The sequence below is a fragment of the Apostichopus japonicus genome, chromosome 4 (genome assembly GCF_037975245.1).
Source record: "Apostichopus japonicus isolate 1M-3 chromosome 4, ASM3797524v1, whole genome shotgun sequence".
Taxonomy (NCBI): domain Eukaryota; kingdom Metazoa; phylum Echinodermata; class Holothuroidea; order Aspidochirotida; family Stichopodidae; genus Apostichopus; species Apostichopus japonicus.
The window spans coordinates 9,647,588-9,668,299 of NC_092564.1; the positions used below are offsets into that span (position 1 = coordinate 9,647,588).

Genomic DNA, 20,712 nt, shown 5'->3' on the forward strand with positions numbered 1-20,712 from the left:
AGTATATAGGTTTGTGCATGGATTAATGTGTCTTTTTTTCCCCTATACCGCAAACTGCCTCTCTGTGCTACTAACGAAACAGCGATAATTAGTAATAAATTAACATGCACAAACCGTTTCCATTCTTGCAAATTGGATGGATAAGCAATGTGCTGTATAACCTTCATAAATTATCTTGGAATACCGAACAGCAGAGACATTGACGGAAAGGTTGTGATCAATAATTTACCTTACAGTAGATCTCTATAATCATTATTATCATGAGCAGGTTCAAACAGGCTTTTAACATGTAAAGGAAGATATTGCTAAATTTGATTATCGATGTGCGATTGTCACTTTCAATGTTTCTTTAGAAGTTTACGCTCAGCGGAAACTTCCTTCAGAATACTAAAAATGAACAATTCCCCCTACAACAAAGTGGTAATGTTCATTTCAGATTCATAGATCATTAATCTCTGAGTTTCTGACATATATTGCCTGTCACAGTTCTATGTATCTTGTATGGAGCTGTACATACAGTATGTGAAGCTTCATGTTGCAGACATAGTGCAGTACATTAATGTGTGGACATTTAAAGTATCTGGGAATGTTAACTATACAGTAGGTTATTCTTTCACAGAAAAGTGGGAAGGGCTATATACTGACAGCCTATGCCCTACAGTATACATGTACAGTATTCTTATTGTACAGTAATTTAAATTAGATTTGGTTACATCTTTATTAAGGGTGACCGGTCTCTTTGTTTTCTGCATTTAAATACGTATATAAATCAAAATGTTAAATATAGATCTGCAAAAAGTATGATTAAGTTTCCAATTTTGTTTATGATTATAATTTTTTTTTTATTTGAAACAAACCAATTGTAGAGTTAATGTTAAGCTTATGCCTCCAACAACTAGTTTGCAGACCACACTTGAAATCTTACCTACAATTTCTTATTGATTTATATACCAATAAGTGCCATTTTTTTGTAATTTTATCACAAACAAAATTCATAAACCTCCAACTTACAACACAAGATGTGGACAAACTATATATTTCCTGCAGTACTATATTTTGTTCTACGAATACGTGCTAATTCTTTATCCTCAATGGCACATGATCAAATCCTGATGGCAATTGCTATTATGTGTACCGTGCGTGTCCGTACTGTCAGGCAGAAAAGAAAGGAATTATATGCTGCTGCTGGAAAAACACAATATACATAGAACTTGTGGGTGGTTGGCCGGGATTCACCCTGCTCTTGTTACAAACCTTGTTGATGAAAGTATGTCACTGCAATTGCATGCATGCCTCCATGGCTGATGTTAGGATTACATGTGAAGCATAGTGTTGATTGTCATCTCATGTAGATGAATTTATCTGTGCTACTACTGTAGGAATATACTTAAACAGAATGTGTCAGTAGCATTCAGAACAATTTGGCCAACCACAGTACTATGCTATGACAACAGTTATTTCTTGTACAAGCTCATCCCCCCTCTGATTGTAACATGAAATCTTTAGAAGCTATATCTAGTATTTTTAAGATGATAATATCACCAGTATGTAAATTGATATATGTTATCAATCTTGCTGAGCTGATGATGCAGATGGATGGAACTACTGTATCGTGTGAATTTACACAGTCTGTGCTTTTCTTTTCATTTATTTTTATTTAATTTTATATATGTGCATTTCTTACAAATGAGTATACATGTGAAAAACATCTTCATTTTACTGGGTTGGCCTGAAATACTGACCGCCATAATCAGAAATTGTGGAAAAGAACAGCAAAATTTCAACATGGTCAATTCAAAGAAGGTCCCTGCAGTCAATAACCCATGTAAACTTATGTAATACAAAGACTATCAATAATTTACAAGAGTTACAAGTTTACCTCAAGTGATGTACTGTACTGCGTTATTGGGCATTACTAAACTGCATAACTACTATGTTGAGTTTATAACTTGCAACTTTTAGTTCAAATTCAAAACGGGCTGTGTTGTTTGCTTTTTTGGATAATGTAAGAGAATTTAATATTAAGATAATATTTATAAGTTAATTTATGTGGAGTTTAGTTCCTATCGTTAGATCATGTCATTTTCATTTGATGAAGTCCGAGCCAGACCAAAAGCTTTAAAACTGAACTAAGTTTCCTTTACACATCATCGCACACACCGTCAAACAATAATGGTAGCTGTTCCAATTTCCTTGTTGTAGAACATACATGGTACACTTTACAGGGCAAAGTACTAATTTTTACATTTTAGCGACTTCTCATCTATATTATCCAACTTTTTTTATATTTTTTATTGTTGGACATATATTATATACTTATCATTGTTTTGCCGAGCTGGTAAAAGTGAAACCAGGTCATATTACTGATCCAAATATTTGTTCACTCCCAAACAATAACAAACAGCAAATATCGTGTGACCTTTCTTTCTCTTTGTAATTGTTGCTATGTGTACTGCTGTACCCTTGTACAGTACTCTTGTTTTTCTAATTCTGTTGTGAAGAATGCCTCACATCTCCGGAATAATTACAGACTTGATCTTCTCAGCAGTCTGATTAAAATGCTCACCTGTTTAGTAGCGAACCCTATCCCACCATCTTAAATGCGTGTGTGATAATAATCACCTACAACCTACAGTAAGCCATCCTCAAATCTAGGCCTTCAAGGTATCTTCGCGTGTTGAGATCTTGGGATGTACTTGATGGATCTGCTGAGGATATTACCTCTACCCCTCCTGCGTTGAATGAAAACATGAGCCGTGCATAAAACCTGTGGGATACACGATGCCTGTAACAGTTCTTAGAGCTCTGTATCTTTCTCTGGAAACATGACGATTGTCAGGTATTGAATATAGCAGGAGTGACAATGGATAGCATCATGGACTTGTATTTATTTCTATCACAAGTTTCCTATTTCTCATACGTAGGTCATTCCCAGACAGTTACCTGAACTCTGTCACTCGTAAATGTATCTTGATACTTTCCCAAGATTCATCAGGGATTTGTCTAAAATGCTGCAGTATAATACCCCTCTGTTCTAACTGAAACAGTCAGTATGTTCCTCCACCATACATTTGCTTTCTGTTTCTGAAAATGTTGGATGAGACCATAAATTTCACAGTTATTATCAGTATTGCTTTGAAAATATAGCAACACTTTACACAGATACTGTATGAATTGTGATACTGTCTTTTAAAAAGCACTTTTTTTGTGCTTGTTTTATAATAATATTTTACCAGACCTACCGAGTATTTCTCAAAGAAGCATTCCGACGGAAACAAGGAAAAGACAACAGTTTAAAATTATTATCCACCAAATATAGTAAAAGTCAATTTCCAATGATTGCATTCAGTTCTCACTTTCAGCATTTTGTCATCCAGAGAGGTTTTTTTGTACTAATAATAATCAATTGTATGTTAAAAAAAATTACATTTTGTGCCATGCTTCATCTCATTACTTGGAGTGAAAGTTGACTAGCACACTCGCCGATCTAGTGAACCACATTGTTATGCGAGACTGATTGGGATCCTCTCTTACCTCTCTGGGCTGTACTTTTGCTCCTTCCCATCTACCTACACCTACCTCTATTAACTGATAACATATACAGTATCACTGTGACACCCCGCCCCCCACCCTGACCCTTCTCCGGATCAGTGCCCATCACCACTTCCATTCGCGTCAGTAAAGAAGAGTAGAGTTCCGGTGACAAGTCCCATCGCCAGGACATGCTCTTGCGATGGTTTTCGGGAAGTTTGGGGTTTTCAGCATCAAAACAATTTCCATTACCAATGCCATGTATGTTCTTGTATGTACAGTTCTTGTATCATGATGTCTCATTTTAATAACCAGCAGAAACCAAACCTGGTGATAATTTAGCAATATTTGTCTTTGCGTTCTACCGTGTTATTTTGATTATGTAGTTTTCAATGTTTGGTAATATGCAGCTTGAGTACGCCTCTGTGCTCTCTCAAACATGACATTAGTAAAAAGCTTCATAGGGATCTCTCTTTTTCCAACTAAAAGCCTTTCTCAAGTTTAATTATCTTTTCACAGATAAAGGTTCCGATTTAGGTAAACTTACTGATATTTCATGTGCACCAAATTATTGTTTGTGCGGTTTCAGGTACCTTGATTAACTTGTGTGTATTATCTTGTGCTGATGTTACTGCATACTTCAGCATAGGGTAGCCTTATGATAAATGGCTATGCGTGATTATTTAGACATTAAAGATATCTAGATAACTTATCAGACAGGCACAATTTATTGATTTTTAAACAGACTGTCAGGATTATGACAAGAAGTACAGATTTACTGGGTTTTTTTTTTCCACTTGCAACAGTGCTGAAAATCCAAGTAAATAGAGTCATGATTTGTCTGTTTGTACTATTTTAGACTATCCTGTATCTAGAGAAGGAAGTCTATTCCAAGTTCCCAACAGTGTGACACTTTGTGACACACAGTGTGACAGAAGACTTTAACTTTGACAACCCTCAGGACTCTTAGATTTAGTTTAATTGCTGAATAGTTTAAGTGAGCTAAACATAATTATTATATAATCAAGTCTGATGACATTGCGAGAGATAGTTTATTGGAAAATACTATTTTGTATCCTTTTTTATTGTAGAAAGAGCAAAGTATAGTTTTGGATTAGTAGTTCTTTCTCATAAATTTGAATTTAAGTAAATCATTATTGGTCTTGTTTATACAAAGATTTGCAGCTACTGTATAGGGTGAGAAATAATATCATGAGAGAATATGAACTAAACTCAGTACCATGCAAGACGTAAAGATCGCATTTAAAGGCATTGAAGACTCGCCCCAAACCGTGTGTCGCGCTGTGAAAAAGTTGACTTTCCGTTGCTTGCAAGTGAAGATTTCTGCTTGTCGCTACAAAATGCAGACAGTAATGAAATTTGATACCTTGTTATCTTTAGCTGGACCTGAGATGTCCATCGCTGTATCGTTTATACACTGTGCTGTGGGTATTGACCGCACAGTTGTATGTACTGACTGTACACTTGTGTCTAATTACCGAAGGTAGCAAGCTGTTTGCATATTTTCTGGGATTGATGGTGGTGTCTAACTCTACTGTTACACCTCATTCGAAACTAGGTCAGATTACCGGCATTAGACGTTTCTTTTTGCACAAGTCTTCACACCCTTTAACTAAGTGCCTCAGACTGCATCCTCACTATCCTGTCTGCCAAGATTCCTGGTATACCGAAACATAACGGAACAATAGTAAATATAGAGAGAGATTATATACAGAGTGTTACTAAAATGTAATCCATCCCATGACTATTTGTCTCTAACAAATTTTCATTTCAGAAAAGCTAACTTCTTTCATAATTTGCAAACCATTGAAGGTTATGCCTAATTTTATGGAAAAAGATTTAATTGGAGCAAATTTTGTTTTTGTTTGAGTGAAAATAATTAACATGTTATATCACCACAGCAATTTGTGTGAAAAAAATCATCACAAAATATATTTTTAATATGCTTGCTCATCAAACCTTTTTTACAAGTATATTAGTTTTCATAATATACCATTTATGTTCCTCTCTTAATCAGTTAATCTAATAACAATAAATCGGTGGCTTTCTGTTGATCCAGCGCTTCTGACAAAGCTCTAGGAATTTAATTTGATAACTTTTCGTCTGATTTCTGATAAAATCTCTTCCAATCTTTGTGGCCTTGTCAAAATGGGAAATAATGCTAAGTTCAGGTATTTAAGAAGCAAAATTGGTATAAGGATAGAAATGATTTTATCATCATATTTCAGATGAGTGGAAATAGTAATATTCTCTCACATTCAGGATAATCTGGTACCCCAGAGTTTCAAAATCAAAGCACGTCAAGCATTTTACAATTCTGTGAGAACTGCAAATCCTTTGATATAGATATGATGTACACCCCTAGTATTCAAACTATTTTGCTTGGTGACATCACCATCTTGGTGGCCCTCCAGTGGGGATGTTATGGCCTGATGAAAGGGTCTTTGTGGATTAACCATCCCCTTTCAGAAGTTTTAATCTGACTAAAGGTGCTTAGTTGGTGTTTATTTATTTGGCAACTTTTAATTACTGTATTACATTTTTGCACGTTTTCCCCCATTAATATCATAAGTTTTTACTTTCACTTTTTTTGATGGCCCTTTACTGTACTTTTGTTGGTAACCCTTGAAAAGGGTCATGGCCATCACTTTTGGAATATGAGGGATATACTCCACTTTGTAATACAAGTGATATATACCACAGCCACAGAAGTTTACTGTACCAGTGTGTGGTGATGATTCAATTTTACATGTGCCTCCCAACTGCAAAATTTCGGCAAATTGCTGAACGTGAGACAACACCTATATGTTAACTCTTATAAGATAGCTATAATGAAAAATACCTTCAGGGAAGTTCAGGCGTATTACTACAAAGTCCAATGCCATGCTCACCCCTAGAACGTACTTGTTAACTAAATTTAATTTACAGAGGTAATTTGCGAAGGAGCAATGGATAATCAGGGACTTAGGTCATATTTTTATTGGCGTGTACGATGTTTGATGAATCGGAGTTGAACATCTTTGGTGTTCTCACGTCGATATGCCATGTAACGTGTGTATGACAAGATGATTCTAGGCAAAGGAGGGCTGGAGGAGCGTGTAATATGAAACAGTAATTTATGATGTTAAACTTCTTCATTTAATTTCTATCCCCCACATTGTATCAGCTTTACTTTAGGAGTACTGTATGGGTGTAGGACATTTTGTACAAAACTAAAACTGTAACATTACTGTCAATGCTTGTCAGAAACAGGAAGTCAACACACTGTGCCATAAAAGCTTTCTCGATCATGAGATAAAATTGTGTGAATTTGAATTTTTGCTAGAAAATTGTATACATGTTTCTAGTGGCTGCAGTGATTTCGTAATTCATTTAATACTTTGATATTTCAGTACGTTTGATTTAGAAAAAAACTTACGAATTGTCACTTACTGTAGTGTTAAAAACAGTGATCTTAATTTTTTCCTTTAGTATATATTTATTATCATCATAATTTATAACGTGAAAGTGTTGTTTATGTTAGACATATAATGCAGGAGACAGTGTCATGAATAAATGAATATTTAGTACATTTATTTATATTTTGAATTTCTGTTGGGAACTTGGAATATCTCCTGATTGGTTTTTTTCAACGATAGCGACGGATCCTGGATTGAACACGTTCTTTGTATTGAGTTTCATACTGTAGTACTGTTACTGTATTGTACGCTATGCACAGAGGTTATTAATGCTCAATGATCTTGTGAAACAAGTGCCGTTACCTTAAGCCCAGATCAGATCCAGATCTCATATAATACACTATAAGAACTTTAAAGGCCAAGGATTGAAACCTTATCTCCTAAAAATGGATTCATTCTGGGCCTATTGGACCAGTGGTAGTGTACCTGTAAGTAGTCTGTTTGTGGGCTCTTCTCATCTGGCAATTCATGTTCAGTAGAAATTTATTAAATTCTGTTAGTTGATTGAAGAGAAAACAAAAAATGTTTGCAAGTAATTTCAGCCTTGCATATTAAAATATGAAGGTAATGTTTATAAGATGTTGCCAAGGCTGGTTAACAATGAACAGTTCCTCGTTAATATTTCTCTGAAGCTTTTTAGCGGAACCTGAACCATGTAAATCATTCATTAATCATGATAGGTTTCTGTCGGTAATTGACAATCATGGCCAGTGAGCTAATGCAATATTTTTGCCAGCATGTTACTGGGGGCCGTGAAGAGCAGCGATTGCTATCAAGTCTATATTTTCTCGATGATAAGGTCGTGACATTGATATTTCAATAAACAAACGAGCATTAGTTAGTTCACATTTAATGAAAACAATATCGGCTCAGAGAGAGAGAGAGTGAACAGAAGTAGTGATTGTTGGCACACAGTAGTGAAAATGATTACTGTACCTGATAATTACCGGTAAGTGTCGGTATTCGTTAACAGTTTGAAGGATTGATGCGTGTAGAATACGGAGGAGGAGGGACGAAGAACATGAAAGTATTAGGCAGGCTGGAGTAACTATTGTATATAATCAAAATTAACTACTGCATTTACTGTATTTGATAACATTTCAACATTTTTTCCTGCCAAGATTTATGTTTGCAGCAATGCAGTACATGATATATGACCTATCTGCAGTTGATAGATTGTTCTATGTGACACATATAAAAAGACCTTTTAAGATTATTAAATGGTTTCATAAGCACATATAGTAAGTTTTACTACATCTTTGGCTCGAAACAGCAATAAAGACAATGTTCTTTAGTCTTTACATTTTCTTGCAAAATATTCCCTCAAATTTTATTAGTTGATTTGTAACATTCTGGCAATTTTAGTTAACTTATTGTGAAATGCTCAAAGTATTAAAGTATATTACTTTAGCAAGCTACTGTACTTAAAAGAAGTCCTGTCACTTTGAGTGTGTCACCCAATGAAATAAAGAACCAGAATTTTTAAGTTTTCAATATAACTTATCGTTTAAAGGTTGCTAAGTACTAATATTTTATTTTCATTGTTCATACAGCAGTTGTCACCAATTCATGACTTGGTTTTTTAACCTGTATAAAGTAAGTTGGCATCTTGGAACTCAAAATGTGTGTTACATTATTTTAAACTATGCACAATCTCCGTTTCCAGAGAACTGCTCATCAAGGGTTCCGGGTTATGGCAGGCCTTCGGAATAAATATTTACATAACATTCCAGGAAGCGAAATGGGATCCTTAATGTTATTCGTGTCAGTTTTAATTGGAAAATTAAGTAAGCTGGTTACACAAGGAGATTGAGAAAGCTGAATCCGATCTGGGTCTGCACCTGCTAAGCCGAGTTTAAAGATTGTCATCCATGTTACTTCATGGATGGGTAGATACAGCGCTACACGGAAAGTAATTAGAGGCAGGGAATTGCCGAACACACACCGGGGGGGGGGGGGGTTGGGTGGGAGGAGGGATTAATCGCTTGAGCTAACGTCAATGACACTTGTAATTACTTTAAACATGGTGTGAAGGTGTCAAAGAGTTTAATACAGGGTTTGCCAGTGAAGAATAGTCAACCGTTAAAACAAAACGAACCTCAGCTGCATAATCGTTAATGCAATTTTCCTGCCTTGCATATTTTTCTGGAATCTGCAGAGCCAAATTTGTTTCGGCAGACGAGAGATTCTTGCTACGAAACGCAGGTGTTGAACCTTGGGATGGTGTAATCAGAAGAGAGTGAGAGTTGACAATGACCCAGAACTGATTGGTCAGTGGAAGACCATTGCTGAGCTCGACTCACCTAACTATAGTAGTGAATAACTTTATAACGTACCGTAGATCTGTTTGACTCGGACACATTGCCAGCTATTTTGTTTCTTTTTCATCATTAATTGGACAAAATGGTTAATTTAACAGATTCACAGTGCATTAAATACTAAAACCCAAACTATCAGATCTCATATATGTATGGATTAACTCATACACCATGCTTTAATTATTGCCCCTTTTTTCTGCTTCCAGAATAAAAAGAATCAAGATTTTACTTCACTTCACTGATGTTCATTCTATTAGTATCATGCAAATACCATCTTTTTCCACCAGCAAGTTTGTAGAAGCATTTCCTTCCTTGCCTGTGTTAATTATGTTCCATTCCCTGCCAGTTTTACAGTACTCAGCAAGTTTATTTAGGGTTACAAGTTATTGTTTCATACAAGTTTTTGTTATGATGGAAGAACTTTCTTCAAATAAAAATCTGACAACCCTCAGAGTTAGGGTCGTGAAAGTTACAACTGTAATAAAAGCTGTAACTTCCCCATATCGCCCTCTCACCCCCCCCACCGCTCCCCTGCCCTTAGAAAAAAAGAAACAAAATATCAATTGAAAAGCATGAAAATAGCTCATCTTCAGCTGAATGGTGTGTGTAGTATTTCATCACTAGCAGCCAACTTTTAGTGGAACTTTAATTATCGAAAGAAAAAAATGCATCTAATGCTGCTGGGATTGAAAACAGATATTCCTTCATAATCACAAGGTAGTTGATAACCGACTAATGTAAGTGAAGAAACCAGTATCCTCTGAGGAAATCACTTTGTTCCATATTACACCTACACAGAAGAAAAAGAGAATAAAGAAATGACAGAAAGAAGTAAAAAGTTGCCATGGCTCCCTCAATGAAATGATAATTTTCAATTTCCGTCTTGGCTGAAACTTTTTCATTTCTTCAGATATCTCAAGTTAGTTTTCAGGAATATTTCTTGAAGTTTGGAGAAAAGAAGGGGAGAAATATGAAACACAAAAAGTGTACGTCAAAATGCCAAAATATTGAGTCAGTGGCATATTACGGTTTAGCACTGTTACACTTTTCCTTTGCCAGGCATTTCATTACATAGGTCTTACGATTCCGATTCTTTTAGAAAAATGTCAAGATTAATTGTTTTGCTTACTTGGCATTCTTTCGTCATTTAAAGCTGATTTCTGTACTAAAATACTAAATTGTAACATTGTTTTTACCAAACCATATTCACATATATTTGGATATCCCTGTAATTCAGTAAAGTTCTGTACTAGTGAAAAGAAATTTATACATCAAACCCTAGCATTGCATTAAAAAGATTTTAATAGCCTGCCTCTTCGATTGCCTTGCACCTTGCATACAAGTTTCTATATCATATTTGTTGTACATGTAATTTGTATGTATTCTGTTTGAATTACAATGGGACAGTGTATAGATCTATCGTCCCTAGATTTTATCCAAAGACATCTTCAGCTAGCTAGCGACTTCAACGAAAGAGAGAGAGAAAGATACCGGAATCTTGACACCTTCTCCTTCTCTTTCCCTTCACAACCATAAATTAATCAGCGGAGAGTGTACTGTGACAGAGGAGTTAATAAGTAGGAAAATGTGAAGATAGAAATCAATTCCAAAGGAAATTTGAGATATGCTGGCTGTCATCCCCATCTGAGATTCCAAATGCCTCATTTTTTTCCTTCCTTCTTGTGCTTTTCTTGTATATAGAGTTGTTCAGTTCGGAAACTTGTGAGCATGGGATTGTATATCCAGCTGTTCCATGTCTATGAGTTTCATAGCCAGTTACCAGAAATTGTCAAAGGTATTCAGAGCTACTAATTGGGTGGTCGGTGTAATTTTACTGCACGATTAAAGTTTATTGAGCGGTCACTGTGAGAATTTGGGTACAACATAGTATTTGGTTACGTTTTATAATATTTACAGTTTTTACTTTAGTTTTGAAGTATTGCGTTTAGCTGTGTTTATGTGAAGTTGTCTTTCAAAAAGAAATGAAAGATCCTTGGTACTCCACAGTATGAGATATGAGTAGAGGCAAAGTCCGTCCATCAAAGTTTATTTTATCTGAAGTTTGTAGAGTGTATTACTTCCTTTTCTGTACGCACAGTATGTTCGGTTTGGTACAATGGTTGGTATTCAATTTTGTCAGAATCACGAAAACAATTGGGAGTTGACTTCACGAATCATTTTTTTTTAGCTGTTTTTGTGTGTGTGTTTGTTTACCTTTCTTTTTTATTGATCTTGAGTTTTATAAAGAAACACCTACACTGTTATAATATCAAAACATTTCAAGGTTTACAGTCTTGTGTCAAGGCAAGGCCTTCTCACATAAATTTGACAGCATTTATTCCCTGGTCATTTGGTAATTTGTCACACCTTACACATCCAAGTGTGCATACTGTAATTCAAACAGTCACTCCCTGCACACTACAGTGCGCAGTTACAACTGTGTGTGGAGTCAATGAGAACAACGTATCAAACTTGTACTTGTATCATGAGGTGGGCATGGATGGGGTGGGATGATGGTTGAATCCAGGGGTACCCTATATTAATAAATAAATTGACATTACCTTGTAATGCAAGATTATCGTCATGTTTCTTCAAGACTTCCCCTAGCTTGCCCCGACTCCATGGACTTTGTTGTTGTTGCATAGGCCACATATTGGAAGGTAGGTATTTACTAGAATACCAATAATGGAAAGATACACGGTAATATGAAATGATCATCTGTTACTTCATATCTCAAATTAGACCTGCCACCTCATTAATTTCCAAAAGAAACAATAAACCATTATATTTAAATTTTGTTGGACAAAATCTGTACTGCATTTAAACCAGTAAATAAGTCTCCAATAAGGAGCAATGAAACATCAATTGTAACGGAAATCTTGTGGATGTCTTAGTCAGATTTAGGGATAACCAGCTCTCTGCAGATATTAAATAGCATGTTCATAATGATTTTAGATTATAACAGAATTCAAAATAAAGTGGCAGGTTTATGTACTGGTAATTTAAAGATTATAATGAATACCCCAGCCCTCTCTCATTGGTGTTCACTACCTTCCATGGGAAGAATTGCATTAGTGACATCATCATCAATGTTCCTGACTAACGTAATCTGTCTGTGAACATCGGCCAATTTTACCCTCAAGAGAAAACCACTTAATCTAAATGTGAATGAAAGACTCCCTGTTTACCCCCAAGAATGCAGTAAAATAGCAAAATTCTAGAACAAAGCGAAGAAAACCATTTGCATAAATTAATTGAATCACTATCGAGGAAATTTCTCCATCTTGTGGACTTTGCTAGATCTCAAATTAGATTAATATTGAAAGCCAGTAACTGCAGGTGCCTTAGAAACTATATAGCACTCGCCTATCTATCTTTAATGCAATATTTAATGAAGAAATTTGACAAATGTCTCTCTTGAGACCTTGAAATGGCTGATTTAGCAGCACTTCTTGTGAGATGTTTGCATTTCTGAATGCTTGCAATGTAAGAGGAATGATGATGCAGGGAAGTCAATGACCATTACAATGATAATGATAGATGTGCTATTTAGTAATATTTCATTCAGAGACCATTTGTGGACAGAGAGAAGTGATTATTGTGATACCTTGAGTCTTAGGACTTGGACTTAGCTAGATCTCAAATTAGATTAATATGGAAAGCCAGTAACTGCAGGTGCCTTACAAACTATAGCACTAGCCTATCTGTTTTTAATAGCAAGTTTTAAAGAAGAATTTGACAAATGTCTCTCGTGAGACCTTGAAATGGCTGATTTAGCAGCTAACTTCTTTTGAGATGTTTGTATTTTTGAATGCTTACCAATATAAATGGGATGATGATGCAGGAAAAGTCAATGACCATTACAATAATGATGGATGTGCTATGCAACAACTATGTATTCATGCAGAGACCGTTTGTGGACGAAAAGAAGTGGTTATTAATTTGTGATACCTTTAGACTTAGGACTTGGAACGGAAGTAACGAAAGGAACGAAAGAAAGATTTCTGCGGAGACTGTTTATTGACTTACAGTACACAAATGGTCATGGATGGGGGAATTAATATTGGAAGAGAAATACAAACAACCAAAGCTTTTCATTCATTTGAAATTTAATAATTAATTTAAAAATAATAATTAAATTATCGCACAAATTGTTATCATTCTTTGAGCTTTGAGTCAGTTGTAATTTTAGTTCAAAAATCCTTTTTTAATTGTAATTTTGTGTTTATTTTTATGATTTGTTTGTTTGTTTGTAATGGTAAATATATATTGAATGTATATATAATGGATGTTTCTGACACATACTGCATTGCAGGACAAAATTGATTCAGCATTGATGCAAACCTGTCACCTAAGATTACTTACATAATAAATAGTTGAAGAAATCCTTCTGTCACATAACAGGCTATTAATTGAAAAATTGTACATTTTAAGACATAATTTTGTCAAAACAGCTTTTGCAAGTGATAAATTCACAAATTATGAAAGACAATTATTACATCAGTCTAACCTGATAGATAATGTAATCAAATTTGAAAAGGAATATTCAACTTTTCTAACATCAAAACAAATGCTACACAAAATTCCATTCAATTTCCTCATTGAAGTGTTGCACAAATTACGCGAAAATTATCCAAATGACGTCTAGTACGTAGAACTACTGTAGTGGAGCAATCTCCTGTTATGTGGTATTTATGACACAAAATGTCATAATTTCTCGAAAATGCAAAAAGGTAATTGACAGTATTTTATAAACAAATAAATAATGTCCAGCATTTCAGATTCATTTCATTAAATATGTGTGTACATTTTTTAAGTGCATAAGATGAATCCTTACTTTTGAGCATTTATCACCACCATATACTGTATGTTTTCGTTATTTTACATTACTTGTTCATGTTATGAATTAATGTACCCACGTTCTATTCTAGCTGTACAGTAGGTAAACTTCACAAAACCACAGCATTTGTAGGGTTTGTCCTCCAGCCTTTCCTCTTGGGCAATCATTTTGCCCACCAGCTGCAAAATAATTAAATTTGCTATGTTAAGTCTGAACTTTCAAGGAAGTTCGATTGAATCGTAGATGGATTGAGGTCATACATTGGCTAGACAGATAAATATACCCAAGAAGAATGCAGCCACACAAAATAACCAAAATAAGGAAGGGAATGTATCTGTCAAACTTTCAAACCCACAAATGACCAGTACATTTTTTTTAAGATGTTTTTTAATTTTTGATCAAGAACAGAGTAAAACTGTATGTTGAAATTTGAAAACATTGTAGCTAATGACCAGGGAGAGACTTTATAACTTTGTTTACACTTCTCACCCTCTCCCTCCACCTCTCCTTCTCCCTTCACCTCTCCCTCCGCCTCTCCCTCCACCTCCACTCCTCTCTTCCATTTAATGGTATTTTGACATTATTCTAGCCTTCTGCTTTCCTGTAAGCTTCAGCATAACTAATTTAAAAAAATATTATGAACACAGTTTACACATACTGTATAATGCCCAGTGACTGGTATATATACCTATGAGTACAAATCATATGTACATACCATGATTCTTCAGCTAAAGGGCAGCCCTTCTGAACTTAATCATGAAAGCGGTATAAGTTTCCCTGCATCAGCCTCCTCCCCATCCCTACCTCCATGTCAACTGATGCTTTAACATTTTAAAATTGCAATCCAGTGAGGGTATGTCCCTAGTATATATCCTAGGCCATTAAGAATCTTCAGTGAAGTAAAGGGTTGATGGTGGGGGTAAATAACTATTTTTAGTTTGAACTAGGATGACCATTATTTGACTTATTCTAGCATATTTTGTTCCAGTAGTGACATTTCATTGGTTCACTTCCAAACGATGAGAAAATATTTCATATAAAATCAATCAGTGTCTGCCAAGCCTCTGATGTAGATTAATGCATTTACTTCCTTGGGTTTTCTTTTCCCTCAGAACTAAAACCTGACTTTTTCATAACGTACTGTAGGTTAGTATTAAAAGTGTAAGGAGTTGTTTGTTGACAATTAATATCAAATTTTTTATAAGCCAGGAAGGTGCAGATGCAATGCATATCGAGTGCTATATATTTAATTTTTTCCCCCATCTTATTGGCCATCCACGTTTCAAATAGCATATTCTTCTCAAAATTCATCACTTTGCGATTAGTTTCATGGTTGCCGGCACGATGCTGCCACCCCGGTAACCGTAAGTATTACATAGAAAAGCGAACGAAGGCTGCTCATTTCCTGTGTGACCTTTCCAGATGGAAAACTTCTGATATGCGGTTAAACTCAACCAGACTTGTAATTTTAAGGAAACTCGTAAAGTTGGGCTACAGTCACTGATTTGGAAGAAAATTGTGCAATCATGAAAAGCTTCTTCGGTGTTATTATTCGACTGAAAGTGGAAGAAAATTGTTTAGCAGCGTCTACATGTGTCTAGCATTTAATTGAAGGATACAGGGAAAAAACTGTTTGCCCCAAAAAGCTCTGATTTTCTTCCAATTATTCCTTAATCAAAAATCATCCCTATGTACTCTTACGAGATGCATTAAAGATATGATCACTTATTTTAGACTATATATGCTCCAAAGAGGTGATATCAAGATATCAGAAATATATGCTCCTAACAGAGTGAGAAATAAGTTGTTGCTTTACAAATATTTCCAGTTGATATAAACTATTTGCTGACACTCAATGTGTTGCATTGTCTGTCTAGAGAGAGAGATTGCATCAAAGTAACAACAGATGACAAGGGGGAAGGGAGGGGGAGGAGATTGATTGGGACAGTAGGGGCAAGGGTTGCATAATATATTTATCATCTTGCATATTACATTTTGTGCATAATTCAAGCGTCACAACATTGATCATTTTGCAATAAATTACCTAATAGCTCTTCCATTTGAGGCTTAAGTTGCCCCAAAAAAAGCGAACTAATGTTGCAAGGCTGTATTCCAGGTGCAGCATTACAGCATTTCATCAGTGGGGGTGTACAGTAGTGACATAATAGATAATAGTTTGTATTCCATAGATCCATGGCTTCTATTTCCTCCCATTCTTACACCCCTCCCTTGCCTCTCCAAATCCCTGCTCACGTTAATGCAAAAAAACAGTTAAATTTGAAATGAAAGTCGATCTGCTAGATGTAAAAGGTTAAAATGATTTAAAATTAATTGTGATATACTGTACAGGAATTGTTCCTCCAGGTTTCTCTCACGTTCCTGGTATTCGATCATCTCATTCAAGAGATTGTAAATTAAGAGGGAGATGGTGATATTCCTGGTGGGATCTTGGACTGATTACTGTATCAATTATTCACGTCTCTAATCAGACGGGAGTATCCAGCAGCATGAATCGTTGCACGAGTAGCTGCTCCTGGTATCATTAATGAATGTGTATCCTCCAAAGAGACAATAATAATTGCTTCACTGTGTACATACAGTATACACCCTCCTTTGCAATCCGCATCTTCACAGAAAAGTTGTATAAATAATAAAAAACACATTCTAAAATGGACAATCTTAAGAATTCAAGAAAAGCAATGGTAAACATAAGTGAAACAAAATCAGTCTGCATTTACATGAAAATGTGTGATTTACATTTCACATGTGAATTGATATGGGAGGGGGGGGTTGTTTTTATTGACTATTTGAGAAGTAAGCCAGATCGTATTCATCAATTTTGAAAACACTTCCGATATCAAAGATCCATAAAAAATTGCAATGAAAACATGTTCTTGATTTATGAGGTCATGGTAGTTCAGGGTGGTCGTTATACGGCTTTACCCTTTGAAGCGGCACTATTGGGCTTGATCTTGATTGGGTGTTCGGTGCCATCAGAGGTATAAATGTTAGATTAAGATCAGAGAAACAGGGCAACGAAACAGTGAGGCAGATATATCTTGATTCCCATCGTTGTTATTTATTGTTATTTACTAATTCGTTCGCCAGTGTCCCGCTGCCATCATCAGTCCAAATATTAAACAATTGAAGTTTCCGTCGACCGTTAACTTTGGCCATTTGGATCGGTCCGCTGTGGAATCAATATAAGAAAAAAATAAGGCGTAAGCGAGCCATAAAAGTGGTGTGATTAATTGTTATGATGTTCTTGATGTAACTCAAATGTATACTTGAACTACTGTAGTATGATGATAGTAAAAGGCAGCAATTAATTCTATCATGATACAGTTCAAGAGAAGGAAAAAAAAAAGAAGCCAAATGTAACAGTCATTCGTAGACCTATGATATAGTGGTTATAAAGCAGAAAGGGGGTTTAATTTTCATGTACTGTATGTCCGTCATAGTTTTAGTGATAGAAACTAGTGAGGTTATCCAAATTTATTACATTAGTGCAGTTATCAGAGTTACTTGTATGATACAGTAATGTTTTAACAGTGTTCCATGCTCACCTATCTCTACACAACGTATGTACCATTCTTGATTTTCAGGTTGATGAACTGTATAGATACTGTTACATTTTTTGTAGGTCTCTATATATGGTTGCTAGGGACAGTGGTTAGTAACACAAATGCGGCAATCACAACTACATTACTTCGGGTTCATCCAGTTGAGACACCTGGCAGATGAAGAAAACTCTTTATTTTCTCATCAAAACGCGCAATTTTAAAGAGTCGTTATAAATCAAATGGTGAAATAAAGCGAACAATAAATGATGGAGTAATAGTACTGTACTGTGGGCACTTATCAGTTTGCCTTGCATGCATGGTTACAATATTGTACGGTTTGTACCATTGTATCAAAACCATCACAAATTGTCAATTGATATTAAACATAAAAAACACGTCTCATTTGCTGTCATTCTGCACAAGACGTTAGAAAAAAACTGAAATCTTCTCTGAGAATGTTTGACTAAAGACTGCAATGCTCTGAACAGCTCTACAATTTACTAGTGTTTATAAAATTCACTTCGCTCCTCGCTTACCTGTCTCCTCACAACCTTAGCACCCAATCTACCGTGCCTAGAATCATGTCCTGCTAACCTTTTAACTTTGTGCACGTGTATAAATTACCTTCTTTTAACTGATTTTTGTCTGCAAGTCAAACTTTAAATCATGTTATGCTGTTGTATCCATGGCACTCTAAACACAGGAACATAGAACATACTGTGCTTTCATCATGATACTTTCATGATAAATATATCACAGCTCCTGCAGGTCTGGTTCTACAATTAATATCACATAGTATATAAATCTTCCCATAAGTCTTTCAGGATTGGACAAAAGACACGGTCAAAATATACCAAGAACAATGTCTTTGTTGCTATATTTCTGTGATAAATCGTTCCAGTGCCCTTTCGAAGATTCCACAAATTTTTCGTTTTGTAAAGAAAGGCTTAATAGCACGCAATGTACTTTCCATTGGTGATTATACAGAACTCCGTACAGTATCTACAATTAACTGCCTTAGATGTACAGTATCATTCCATGTCGCATTCAAGAGGCACTTCATCAGATTTGCTTCGCTCCTCTCCTACCCTCTCCCGTGCCCTACTCTCCAAATTTAAGAAATTGATCCGTTGTGGATGGTCATTCCCCATGTGAAAGATCTATCTTTAGCAACATTCATGTTTCTATTTCAGCAGTAGGTGATGCTTTATATTCCCAAATAGCCTTCAACATAGCCTTTAGTACCCTTCTGAAAACAAACTCAAGTTGTAGTTGTTTTGACAGGAGAAATATCAAAGTACCCTAAAGACCCTCTCTACTACATTTCACGGAATGTTTTATGGCATCACTTAGCGAGATGATCTGCCTCGTAATGTCACGAGGATGAGCTGTCCTTTGCGTCAGTCATTGGTGATTATAGTTTTAACTCCTGTATGATATTCATCATTCCAGGTTATAAAGCTGTTGTTTTTGAAGAATTTCAGGCTATATATTTGTGCAGATTTTGTTGAAAATTTGTTAGAAAGGTTTCCAGAATAGTAGGGAAAAAGCATTCTTGTTGTTCCCTTTAAATCAATGTTGAAGGAATAGTGTACATGCATCAAGGGACACAAAATCTTACTAAGTCATGTAGCTTTGAAATTTCTCATTGATGCTTGGAACAAGTACTCAATCTTTAGAAAGGACAATGGAGATAATCTGTTATAGGATCACTAGTTAAAGCTTCTTTTGTTTTCTTGTTTTTCTTCTTCTAATGAGTGGAATGGTAGGTGGAGGGGGGGGGGGGGGTTGGGGTGCAGGGAGGATATGGAGAGGAGGAAAGAATAGGGATGTGTTAAAGCATGTGGACTGACCTACAATTCTTCTAGAGCTTCCCTCGATCCTCCCATCTTTGAAATTTTACTGCAATTAAAGCCTTTCAGACTGGTAGTTGAAAGCCAAAAACATGCAAGAAAATATTATGTAAATTACTTCTGAATAGAAAATTTATTTGACAATTGATGAAGGACAATAAATGAATGGTCAAAATGAGGAAAATGCAATTTTAAAGATAAGGAGATTTGGACAGAATTTTGTATATATTTACTTCGTTCCCCACTTACCTGTCTCCCCACAACCTATGCACCACATTCTACCGTGTCTAGAATGCCCTGGTAAACTTTTAACACTGTACACCCTCACTGGCCCTAATGGCCTTCCTTCATTTTTCTACCCACAAAGTGTCTCACAACCTTAGCACCATGTTCTACTGTGCCTAGAAATGAACTGGTAACCGGAGGAGCCGGTCATAGGACGCGCAGTGTTAAAAGGTTACCAGCTCATTCTAGGCACGAAAGAAACAAGGTGCTAAGGTTGTGGGAAGACATGTAAGCTCGTCACTCCAGTAAGTTTTGTAAGTGTCTGCATTGTATTAGTAAGTGTATTAGTAAGTGTCTGCATTGTATTATCAACTTTATACAATGATGTCACATAGATAATTTTGTAATTTAAGCCTGTCAGATACTGTACTACGTGTGGTGATATTTATAGGTTTTGGCCTTCCATATTTATGAACGGAACGGAGAACGGAACAAAAGTAAAGTTGGAAGGAACAGTACTATTAAACGCACCATTACATACAGGTACCCTACCAACATTTGTCCATTTCAAGAACAGCCTCACGACGCTCACGTGCAAAGTGAAATCCGTCCTCCCCCTCAAACCCCCCTCCCCCTTCCCCCACCTCCCTCAGTCACATCATGCCATATTTTGTTAATGATATATAGACTGTAACTGCAAACATTTTCTGACTTCTTTCTTTTTTTTTGTCTGACATAGATGTGACCTGCAGTCTGCCTCTCGGAGTTGAATCAGGAGCAATACTAGATCATCAGCTCTCAGCTACAACCAGTCAAAATGTCTTACGAGAGCCAAGAAACGCCAGATTACATAGAAATTATGGTAATCATCTTCAGTGTATTTTATTGCAATCCCTGTGGGGG

General features: G+C 35.8%; 1 protein-coding gene across 2 annotated transcripts in view; it reads left to right on the plus strand.

The window, feature by feature from the left end:
- The window catches only part of LOC139966384 (contactin-associated protein-like 2), a 78,798-nt gene that overhangs the window by 2,314 nt on the left and 55,772 nt on the right, over positions 1–20,712 (plus strand). For both annotated transcript variants that reach the window (XM_071969323.1, XM_071969324.1), the window contains exon 2: positions 20,549–20,671. In XM_071969323.1, the coding sequence (XP_071825424.1) occupies positions 20,549–20,671 (123 nt within the window). The remainder of the gene's footprint in view (positions 1–20,548; positions 20,672–20,712) is intronic.